Raw genomic sequence first — 12,201 nt, 5'->3', positions numbered from 1 at the left:
CTTCAAAAAATCTTTTTTTTTTCTGAAAAATTACCCATATTGGCCATTATATGACCGTAGCGCCGATACGTATCGATACTCACCGATACGTACCGATATATATCGATACTCACCGATACGTGCTGATATATACCGATACGTACCGATCGATACATACCGATACTCACCGATACGTACCAATACATACCGAAACGTACATTTTACCTCAATTTTATATTTTTCATAGAGTCGTATCGAGGCATGTCGTATCGTATCGATGTGTATTAGTGGTGTATTGATACATATCGGTATGTATTGTAGGATATATATCGATATGAAATGATTTAAAAAATTCAATGTATCATATCGGTGTGTATCGTATCGACCGACTAAATTTAAGATACGTATCGGAGGGTATCGTATCGGTATCGGAGATACTTAAAACCATGGCGAGGACTATCCACACCAACTTTTTGAGAATCCTTAGGATCACAACCTAGCACCGTTGTTGATCCCAGCTGAGGACCACTGTGCGAGGATGATCATCCCCTGTAGAGAATCCCAAGGTTCATAGTCTTGCACAACTGTCAATACGGACTATCCGCACCAACTTTTTGGGAGTCCTTAGGATCACAATCGAGCACCGTTGTTGATCCCAGTTGAGCACCGTTGTGCGACGACAATCACCCCTGCAAAGAATCCCAAGGTTGATAGCCACGCGGCTAGAAACTCAAATTTCTGGCATCACACAGTTTGGGCATTACCTCTGTATTGACCAACTGCGGCAGATTTTCAATCATAGTAACACCCACACGCTACCTGATTTCGCATGTGTTATCGATCGACATTTCCTACCTTTGGTCTTATCGCTCGTTTTGCATTTGCATTTGCACCTCCGCCATCCTTGAGCCGGATGCCGACAGTACATTGCTCCTGGTGACAAAATGGTGTGTAAGATTTCTTTGCCTTTCGACCGTTACACAGGTCTTGGTCAAAGAGGGGCAATCTGTAGACACCTAATTTTGTCACCCCCCGGCAATGATGACACAAGAAGAATTATATGTTGAACATTTTAGACTTGGAGAATTTTCGAGCTTAGAGTAGAAAATGACTATTTTTTTTCCTATAAACTTTTAAGAGAAAATGTTTTCAAAAATTAGAATTTGATGTTGTGGATTATTGTTGTTTGTCCCCTCAAGTCGGACATCATACTTTGATGCGAGAACTATATGAATCGATGTCCGATTCTCTCTTTCATTATATGATCCGGGTCCCTACTTTATGCATATTTTTGTAAAGGTTCTCCGTCGATACCACAATTGTGTCTCTATTCCTACAAAGTATAATTCATGACAAAGTCTCCAAAACAATAACCCTTGTTCTGGGCACCCTAAAAAAATCATATTTATTAAATACTCAAAGCTGACTTTAGCATATATTTGATCAAATATTATTCCTACCAAAGGTTCAGATATTATGTGAGTTGACTCCCTTAATTCTGATTTTTTTTTTCTTCTTTATTATTCCATCTATTGGTGGACCAAATGAAAGTTGGATGATGCAATGGTGACTAAAAATTCCACTCCAATCCATGATCTTTCCAAATATGCAAAGAATACTCACATTTGAAAAGGATATATTCATTAAAGTTCCTTTCCTTTTATGCCACAATGGGAATGGGAACGTGGTCACTGACAAAGATAGTAAGTAGGTCACGGAGTCTTGCCTTTATTGGAGGCAGCAATACCCTTGGAGCATTTCCATAAAAAATTATTTGATTGGGAGTTGGGACCTTTCAAATACCACCTTCAAATTTAATTATGAGAGAGGATTATCAAACCATTATTGTGGAGAATCTCCCAAATCATATCAATGGTGATGCAAAAACTTGAGAGGGCATAATAGATTATGTAGGAAACTTTTTCCTTTTAATTATTAACCATGCTTCTATTTATAGACAGTTGATGTGTGAATGATAATCCTCGAATATCTCCATCAACTTGCACACAATCTTTCTTTTATTAATTTATTTATTAAGAAAAGGTTTAATAAATAAATAAATAAATAAACAATATGAAAATGTCTATTATATCATGCTTGCTCAGAGAAACCTCTTCCTTATTAATTTTATAAAAAAATAATTAAAAAAAAAAATCTCTGAACCCAAGACATATTATGCCTACTCACCTGTATTATTATAATAATTTTTTAAGTGAGAAAACAATAATCCAAAAACAAAATGTCAGAGGGTGGAAAATTCCTTGCTTGAGAAACAATGATTTAAAAACAAAATGTCAAAGAGTGGAAAATACCCTGCTTGCTCAGAAACCTCTCACGTAATTTATTAATGTCAGAATTTTTCGCATTAATTAATTTGAGCTAACCAAAATGTTAGCACTTACCATTTGATCTTATATTTGGTAAATTTACTTTCAAAATGAGCTTGTCCCATTTGGAAAGGTTTTCCATAGCAACCTAAGGTTCCTCTCACAATTTTTTAATTGTGAGACTTGCTAAATCATTGAAAATCTGGTACGTATCCATTGATCCTCCCAAGTATCATCTTCATGTTCCCTACCATGAAGCAATGATGTTGTGAATGATATGCTTCATTGGAACAGATTCTGGGTTGTAACCAACCACTCTATTTTCTCACCTCAAATGCTTTCTAGATCTAGAATCTAGTTAAAAAAAAAAAAAAAAAAAAAAAAAAAAAAAAAAAACCCTACATATTCAATAATGTTTTCAACCTCCAACCTTTTTCACACCAATCAGGACCATCAGGTACCATCTACATATTTTTCTTAACCAAGTTCATCATTTATGACGGAGGAAGTCCCTCGCCATTGCCATTAATTCCATTCGATTGAACTAGAGGTGAAGAGTTTTTGACACAAAGTCAAGCTGTTTGAAAAGCAAAGATTCATGTAGCCAACCCCGATTTAAGTGAAACATTTGTCAAGTATCGCTACATTTTTTCTTTTTTCCTTTTATAACACTTGTGAAGTACCACTGCATTTCTTTCTTTTTACTTTATTATAACTTTCAATCACTGATCCATGTAATTGACCCCATTTAGTTAGGAAAATGTTGAGTAGTTGTTGAACCATTTCAAAAGCAATCTTTCCAGCCTAAGGTTTAAGAAATGACCTCATTTCCACAAGTCTGGTGATAACTTATTGAAGACGACTTAATGTTTCAAATGCTAACCAAAGATGAAAAAATGATTGATCCCCTGGTTTTGTTAATCAATCTTCATTTTTAAATGAAATTGCAAGCTTTCACCAATATGAAAACACAAAAATAAGCAGATAATTTTAAGCATCCCGCTATAGACTTTAGTAGTTTCATAAACTATAAATTGTACCAACATTAATCTGATGCCATATAAATGAAAAATGCTGGCAAGCTGCCATCCAGTCTAGCAGCAGTAATAGTTTAATGTTGCTATTCATTATCATCACATGGACCAAAGTTAAGAGAATCTGAATTAAAAAAGATATTTTACAGAAGAAAATCAAAACCAAGCAACAAGAACTGCAATTCAGACAGAAAATCTTGTAGTAAAAATACATGTTAGCGGATACAGGAATGAAAATGGCCCAACTCCAGTCCATGTGCCAACCCTGAATAAAGCAACTACCAAGAACCATTTTTCCTTTCGACCATATGTCAGAGGAGACCAAAGGAATCCTTAGCAACTCCATCTTCTTTCCCTTGTCCTGAAACAGATACACCATCGATTTGTTATTCCAGCAATGAAGAATATTATCGAGACAATGTTCTTTATTGCTTTGATTTTAAATGGAGTGAATGCCATTCAAAATTCAAGATGTGTTCAATGCACAAGCCAGCTGAGGCGCTCATTTAAGCATATGGGTTTGATAATCAAAGTTTCAATGTGTTCTTGGCATAGATTTAGGGCTCTTGATTGGGTCCATATCAGACAAGCTGACTCAGAATTGGCTGTGATCAATCTGAGTTGACTCTCTGATTCCACCTTACAACTTACTATAACAGGTCTCTCACCACTATTTTGTCTTGACTTTGGACCAAAAGAAGCCACCACCATTAAAGTCAATATTAACTGGTTGGTCCAAAATATCTGACAAACCCCTGTTCCTCTTTTATGATTATAGGGGCAATGCACCACAAGGTTCTAAAACTTGGGAATAGGTAAGTCCGATACTGTTCTGGAACAGAATGTATCAGACAGATCTAACCCTGTTTTTTTTAAATCATTTTTTATTATGATTTTACCTTCGAACCATACACATGGAACGGATCGGAAAGGTCAGGATTGGGGATCGTTGACACCATTCCGATCCGGCCGATACTGACCGTTTAGTTCTGTTTTTAGAACCATGATGCGCCATGATGACCTCAATACATCACAGAGCAGTACCAATGAATCTCAAGAATAAAGATTTTAACAAAGTTACTTACATGGTCAATCTATCATCCAGTCTGCATGCCCATCAGATTCACTTGTGCAAGACACTCTTCTTTGGCAACTTTGGTTTCTTTTGAGTATGGTGCTGCCAAGTGAGTACAATGGGACAGAAAGCCATTCAGTTGTGCCAGAAAAAAGCCAGTTAATAAACTGAAAATTATATAAAAAAGGAAAAGGAAAAAAAAAAAAAAATCAATCAACATGTTGGAATCTACCTTTTGCCTCTCCAAAGCTTCATTATCAGTCCTATCCTTCCAGGAGCTCTTACGTAGTTTAATTGGACGGTTTCCAACATATTTACCTGCAATGATGGTGTCCAAAAACGAGAAGGGTCAAGGGTGCATGGGTTACAATGTTCTTTCTTAAATTTGGTTGAGTTCACAAGCCCAAGTTTCCAATGCCAAATAGAAGGTTGCTAATTGATGCACTAGCATTATATCATGGCAAAACAGGCATGGCCCAATCTGAAAACCCAGGCTTAGCAGAACTGGGTCCAAAAATAGGAGTATTAAGTATGTTAAATATTTGTTTGGGTTATTATTCTTGTAATAATTTAATTTACTTTGTTTTTGGGAGTCAGATAACTAGCTGTTTCTAATATTCTACTGGTTCATGTATGAAATCTAATGGAGGTGAGAAGCATGGAATCAATTTGTTAAAAATAAATAAATAAATAAATAAAATAAAATTGAACATAGGATCCTAAATATCAAGCTTTTTTTTTCCTCGGTTCCTCTCCTCCATTCACGCTCTGCGAAAGCGATTGTTTGTTACTTCTTTTTCTTCTACTGCTACTAAATACAAAGTCTAGGAAGTAGGAAGTGGTTGGTAAATGCTGCCACAGCTGATTTTTCTTTCAAAACCACATTAGATTCTGAATTATCTTATTTCACCCCAACACTAATTTCTGAATTTCAGATAGGTCCTTCAATTCAAATCTTATTTTCTGTTTAGTCCCACTTTCAATTTGATCGACCCAAGAAGTCCTGAAATTATAGACTCAACACTAATTCTTAAAATTGAGTTCTCTATCACTTTAGTGGGTCCACAGTGGTCTAAATCAGGGTTTTGGAACCGTAGGTTGCATCACTATAGGGTTCCAAAACCAACCTTTTGTATATACAGGTCAAATTGATTCACTGAGCCACCAAGGTTCATATCAAGTTTTTGAACATGGACAATATATATATTGGGATTTGGGAAAAGGTTCTCTGAGCCATCAGGGGAGAATGTGCTAGCACTCACTCTCTCTCGCAGGCTCTCTTGCTTTCCTCAGATGAAATGACTTTGCTGCCCTCCTATTGACGAAACCATTCCACCACACCTCATTGGTTTCATCCCCTACGCCACTTGCTCAGAGAACCCTCTCCCATATATTGTCATGAACCAGCCTCAGATCACTAAGAGAATGCTCATGTGTACTAAGCACACGAATTCAAAGAAGATTGAAAGCCAAGTGGAAATATCACTCACCATTCATTTCCTTCATTGCTGCTGCAAGGTCTAAAGGGTTGGCAAAGCTAACAAATCCATAACCTCGGGTTTTGCCAGTCCGCTTATCTCTAACAACCTGTGGTTTCCAAATTAGATGTGGATGCAGAAATTTATTCAGTTTCTTGAATAAATGAGAAAGAGAAAGAAACCCATATAACTGAGATATTAACAAGCAAAATCCATGTCCAATGAAAAAGATCAATGCAACATGGACACACTATCATATGAACGCAAGAAATAGGAAGCAAAGAAATGCATAAAAGACCACAAGTCAATGGCAACTCTGATGGAGATGGAAAATGAAAAAGAAACCCAACAAGCATTCAGCTTCAACACCCCCTGGGGGAACCACAATTTAGAATATAGTATTTTTTACTACAAACTAAGAATTAAAGAAAAATATGGAAGGGCATGGTTTGAGACAAACCACACCAGGTCAAACAAAACAAAAATTGGCAGAAACCAACTAGAGCAACCCCTAATAATATTGCCTCGAAGAGGTTATGCTCCCAAAACATGTATTACAACTGAACTGAAATCCTGAGTCATATACTGTCAAATTCGGAAAAAGATACTAAATACAGGTGTGATAGATGTTTAGAATAAACTTGTCACTAACAGATTTTTAATCCTAAAGATGCAAGCATCAAGAATAACCATGCAGCTTCAACTTCCTCATTAACCATTAAGTACCAGAGACTGTAAACCACAAAAGCCACAAGTTGATATTAGCATCTTCCCCTCTCTCCCTCTCTCCCTCCCATTCACGAATAGATTTATTATAATAAGAGAATAGAAAAGGAATGAAAAATTCCTGAAAGGACCAGGAAGCAAAAGAAATACCAAAAAAGGTAGGAACAGATTACTACGAGTTGCTGTGAATTGGAGGGGTCAAGTATGGGAAAAGGAGAAACTGTGCAGGCACAATCAAGGATTGGAATGTAGTTCACATTCAAATACAACTCGTGGGGGTGGTTGGATGAACCCTAGGTTCAGAGTCTTCAGACTAAATGCCTCCCTTACAAAATCCCAAGTAAACCCAAATAAAAAATTCAAGAAAAGTCAAACTTCTCAGATGAGGTTCAAACTCTAGCAATCACTTACAAATAAATAGGATAGATGATTCTCAGAATACAACAATGATTAAAAGATCAGATTAAAACTAATTGAAGAATAATCAAATCTGAAACTGAAAATTCAGGAACAGGAAAAAACTTTACTCAAAATCTGGAAATCGGACCAGCCTATAAAGCTGGTAGAGTGTCACTCTTAGTAAGCTAATTCGACCCCAAAATATGATTCAAAACTAATGGCTGTATTGAAAATAATTAGACAAGAATCAGGTCTGGTTCAGAAAATAGGAAGAATAAAGAGATTTTAATAAAATACGATCAGTAACTCTGATCAGCCCAATAACCTGGTCGAAGGTCTCTCCTATGTAGACCTCGAAAGCCCCAAAAGATTGAGGGAATCTGATGAAAAGGTTCCTCACTACAGTAAATCTCGAGTCTGACCAAAGAGGGGCAAAAACAGAGAGCTGGCTGGGTCAAGTTCAGAGGATTTCTGACTCTGGCATGACTCTCATTATAAACAGCATGTAATCAGCAACTAAGCAGGTGACAATTCTACACAATCTCAGACTAAACAAATAACAGCAAGATCGATTAATTGAAGATTCAAACATTACCTTAGTTGCAGGAAAAAACAGAGAATAAGAAAGAAGAATGATAACTACGCCTTCCCACCAACAGGGAACAGAATCTCACTGCCTCGCTAAGGATCTCACACCCTCTTACTGAATCGCACAGCAGTCCATTGCAGAGAAATAAAATTTTGTTCATCAAATTGTGTGTAGATCCAATAGCTCTTACAATCTATACATAGGAAAATTAATAGACAATCCTAATTTGACTAGGAAAGTGAAATCCTAAAGGTTAATAGCTTACATGGGTAAAAGAGGAAAAATAAAACCTTCTCATGCAAGGTGAAAGTGTTTAAAAACAAATAAACAACTTAAAAGACACTTGAAAGCCTAACTAAACTAACGAAGCCTAATCCCATATCCCTACCTTCTACCCATATTGAGGCCCATTACTAACAAAACACATGAACACATGCACAACCCAACCCAAACCTTATTTCTAATAGAAATAAGGCCATTTATGTGAGATATCTGCATCAACAACCATATAACTATAAGTGCGGATGAACAAAAAGAATTTCAAACAAGAAATACAGTGCCTTAAGTTCCCATTACTCTGATCCGGTACAATCAGTTTGTTCTCCTAAAATTCAATAGAAGGGAAGCACAAATTGAAGAAAATTGATCAGTCATTTCCAGGTTGAGGTATGTAAACAGGAAGGAAATAGGACATTTATCGGGAACATAACAACTTTGTAATTATCAAAAGACAGTAGGTCTCGGACAAATGGTAGTCCAGATAACTTTCTCTTCCCCCTACCCCTTCCATCATGAAGTCCCAGCAGGGACAGCACAACCTTCATTCCTCTCTTTCTTTAAATCTCTAAAAGATACTGTAGGATGTTGCAGGCCTCAAATGGCTCCAAGGAGGTGTGGTGAAGGAAGCCAAATTTCTCAGGTATTTGTAGGATTAAGTAACCACATGGTGTAGAAGTATCTCAAACATGGAATCAAATAACAAAGCTTGTCACAATTGAATCTAATTACTCATTACAAACTGAAGCCAAAGAAGATGAACCAGAGTCACAGTTGTCAAGGCATCGCCTTGGCGTCCACGCTCTTTCTTGGGTCCAAGGCGATTGCACGACTTGTTGACACTTCACGAGTTTACATTGATTTATGTTTATTGTTTTGTTTTTTTATGTACTTGCTTATATTGTATCCTAGTCTTTGCTATATGTAGGTTTTCTCATATTAGGTCATTACTAGCATAATGTTGCAGATATAAGCATAATTATATAAAATTATCATTGCTATATTACACGAAGTCAAATATTGCACGCCTAGCCCCCAATGTCCTAGATTGCGTAGTCACCGTGACAAATATGACCAGAGTACAGTATGAGCTTAGCATTTTGGGATTCTAGGGTGTCCTGCATGGACCAAAACCATAGGGACATTTGCAGATCCTGGAGTTAAGGATCTTAGACATGACAAGGACTGATGTATTTCACAAGTAGAAAAATAATCAATGTAGAATTACAGTAATACAGTAAGTAACTCTAAATAGATTTAAACAATTCTGTGTTATACATTTAGCAATCTAATCAAGCATAAATAATTTAATGTCATTAGATAACCTCGTCTTAAAATATGGAAAGCAAGACAAATAATGAAGAACCCACAACTATCTTACCACTGCCACCATGTTGATGTCATTTATGTACAGTAGCACATCACATGCAATAAGTGGAATTAGTAAGACATCCAGGAATAATTGTGATGCAGAGGTAGACAAATAACAAGAATTCCAAAAACATACAATTCCCAACCACAACAATAATGTGCCAGAAGCTAACTGGTGGTCAAGGACACCAACTTATTCAACTATTAATATCCAGTTTTCTGGCAACTTCCCTAATTTCTAAATTAGTAAATTTCTCCATGTTAATGAAAGAATTATCAATTGCACTACTGGACCTGCCTAACAACTAAATAGGACACCCCAAATTTCATAACTATGCAAATCAGCCACTGAAATACTTACATGACGTTAGACTGGAACAAGTCCTTGTTTCTTCAACATACTTTCATGTTTCACCCCTTGCAGACTATACACAGTCAGATATCTAAATATTGTGTAGGTAGAACTTGCTTAAAGTACAGAAAAATATGAGAGCTCAGTAAGCTTAAACAAGCATCTGAAAGTATATGCCATGAGCTTGCATGCTCCAAATAAAATATCATTGCAAAAGACATGAAAGTTGTGGGAGTTGCAGCATAGCAGAGACTTACCTTTGCCATGTTAAAGGTAGGAAATCTTGAAAATGCTTTTGAAAGAACCTCATCATTCACTTCGTTACCAAGATCCCCACAAAACAAGCGAAAATCATCTGCAAAATGCCTCATGTGTCACTGAAACTTATCGATCCATGGATCAAAAGAAATGAGACATTAATCATAATCTAAGTATTTGAGGACATGCATAACAAAGTTAAACTAGAATCTTAAGGAATCTAAATGATTGAAATGGTAAATTGCCAATTAGATTAATAAAACAAAGGTCGGACTTAAAAGATCTGTCCAAACTTCATAAGCAAATGAGACTTCCATCAAAAGGTTGAACTGCATGAGGATAAAGTCAAACTAACATTTTTAGTGACTCTATGGGCTCGTTTCATCGTTTGACTTAGTTTTCTGCCTCAATGGATATGGGAACTTTTGAGTCTTAAGTTAATCATTCTTATTTTATATTTTAGATTAGGGACAACATATTTGGATGCTAATACCAGACTGGAGGGAATAGTTGGGATTGCAGTAAATCATTTAAGTTTGTTTATTCAGAAGATTATTGTTGGTGCAAGGTTTCAATCTCTGAAATTCTAGAGAAAATTCAAGTTTTTTGATAAGATTCATTCTTTTCCATGTAATGAGTTATTTCTCAACTTAGAAAAGGTTCTAAGTAATGATTATGGGCAGTAGCAATCAAGCAGCTAAGCAACCCACATTCTTTCATTGCACTGGATAAAGAAGAATCACCAGCAAGAATGTGATAACTCACACAGCTTGAATAGGTTTAACACCAGCCCAATCAATCACAATTGAGCAAAAGGCAACCACTAACATGCTAGCCTGTTTCAATCTTAGTCTCACCAGGAACATGAACAAAGGAAGTAGATAATAAGTGGTATATGGATCATACTCTCTGGCCAATCTGCAAGAGTTGGATCCTCCCAACTTTGTCCAGCAGCTTTACGGGGTATTGCTTTCTTCTTGGTCTCTGACTTGTGCTCAATTTCACTGCTTGCAAGTGCAGCTTTTACACTCTCGAGAGCTTCTGGTGTAATTGTCTGTGCATCTCTCTGAAATAACTGTTGTGCCTGTTTTGATTATACAAAAGTACAAAAGTCATACAAAATTTCAAGCTGTAAAATATGAAACAAAACAAATGAACAAATGAGAGTATCTAAGACTGTTAGGGAGAAAAATGAATCTTATACCACACACTGGGAAAGTGGTTGTATAATTAGCTGCAAACAAGATAAGACCTTAGATGGACTAGAATTCCTCAATGGGGGACCATTGATTCCTGAAACCAGATGCAAGAGAACCACGATGACATTTTTTATCGTCCCAAAAACAACCCTATAACTGACCTTGATGACAATTCCTACATTAAACACCACATTTTCTACATTAAACAACGACCTTTTCTCAGCAAAACTGGTGCTTTGATCAATGCCAAAAATATGGCCAAGGATGACATTTCCTTGCTAGTTTCGTCAATCACTGGCCCAAAACCCTCCAAGCAGCTCACTCTAGACTTCAGATTTTGCCAACTTATTTGAATGATACATTGAAATAGATTTCACTACAATTTATAAATTTAATTAGCCACAGGAAAATTCTTGTTGCTAAGGTTACACGAAGAAAATTATCTATCAAACAATAAAGAACACAAAGCAAACCACAATCAAAGTGGTAAGTTAGAGATAACATCAGAAGAAGAAAGAATCAAAGAAGTTTTAAGTTTCTTTAAAAGACGGGAAGATTGACAACGATGTGCATAAATTGAAGTAAAACCAGCAAATCGAATTCAAACCACGCACTTACCTGTTGATACTGCGGGAGCGAATATACACCAGAGACGGGCGCAGTAGCCGGATACACAGAGGAGATACCCGGAGCGGCAGGAACTTTCACCGCTGGAGGGATTTGCACCGTCGGAGTTGGATAACTGTACGGCTTAGGGTACTGCTGAGAAGCCATGGGGTCTGATTGTTGAAGATGGAACGGTAAAGGGAAATAAGAGCCGTTCGAGTACGTGAATTGGGATGATGAAGAAGGGTTCGCTCCCGGTATAGGAAGACCATTCGAAGTAGAAGAAGAATCAGTCGCCATGACTAAGAATTTCTGAAAACTTGAAAAATTAAATCCACCAAATCAGAGCTCTCTGTTAATCCGGAGAAGAATGTAACTCTAGGGTCTCAAGGAACGAACGAACGAAACTATGAGAAGCAGATGCGCGAAGCAAGAGAAAAAATTTCCGGAGAATTCACTAAAGCGTCTTTAGCAACCGGGTCCAACCAGCGGTCTAACGGTTGGACCGGTAAGCGGTTTTTTCAAGTATAAT

At 36.8% G+C, this 12,201-nt stretch overlaps 1 protein-coding gene across 1 annotated transcript; it reads right to left on the bottom strand.

The window, feature by feature from the left end:
- Nucleotides 1-3,413: 3,413 nt before the first annotated feature.
- Nucleotides 3,414-12,088, bottom strand: LOC122064515 (RNA-binding protein 42-like). Its single transcript, XM_042628223.1, has 7 exons — nt 11,682-12,088; nt 10,771-10,948; nt 9,864-9,961; nt 5,906-6,002; nt 4,648-4,733; nt 4,426-4,517; nt 3,414-3,701 (listed from the first exon to the last, which is right to left on the bottom strand). Exons 1-6 carry the CDS (start codon nt 11,967-11,969, stop codon nt 4,464-4,466), a joined length of 801 nt encoding a protein of 266 aa, XP_042484157.1. The 5' UTR covers nt 11,970-12,088; the 3' UTR covers nt 3,414-3,701; nt 4,426-4,463.
- Nucleotides 12,089-12,201: the final 113 nt, after the last annotated feature.

The sequence above is a fragment of the Macadamia integrifolia genome, unplaced genomic scaffold (genome assembly GCF_013358625.1).
Source record: "Macadamia integrifolia cultivar HAES 741 unplaced genomic scaffold, SCU_Mint_v3 scaffold1675, whole genome shotgun sequence".
Lineage (NCBI taxonomy): Eukaryota > Viridiplantae > Streptophyta > Magnoliopsida > Proteales > Proteaceae > Macadamia > Macadamia integrifolia.
This window is presented reverse-complemented; position numbering and strand designations above follow the sequence as displayed.

Coding starts and splice junctions, on each gene's coding strand:
- LOC122064515 (XM_042628223.1), bottom strand. CDS start 11,969: ATGGCGACTGATTCTTCTTCTACTTCGAATGGTCTTCCTATACCGGGA. Junction 9,962..10,770: donor TCTTGCAGATTGGCCAGAGA/GTATGATCCATA, acceptor GGCATTTTGCAG/ATGATTTTCGCTTGTTTTGT. Junction 6,003..9,863: donor CTACCTTTAACATGGCAAAG/GTAAGTCTCTGC, acceptor TGGAAACCACAG/GTTGTTAGAGATAAGCGGAC.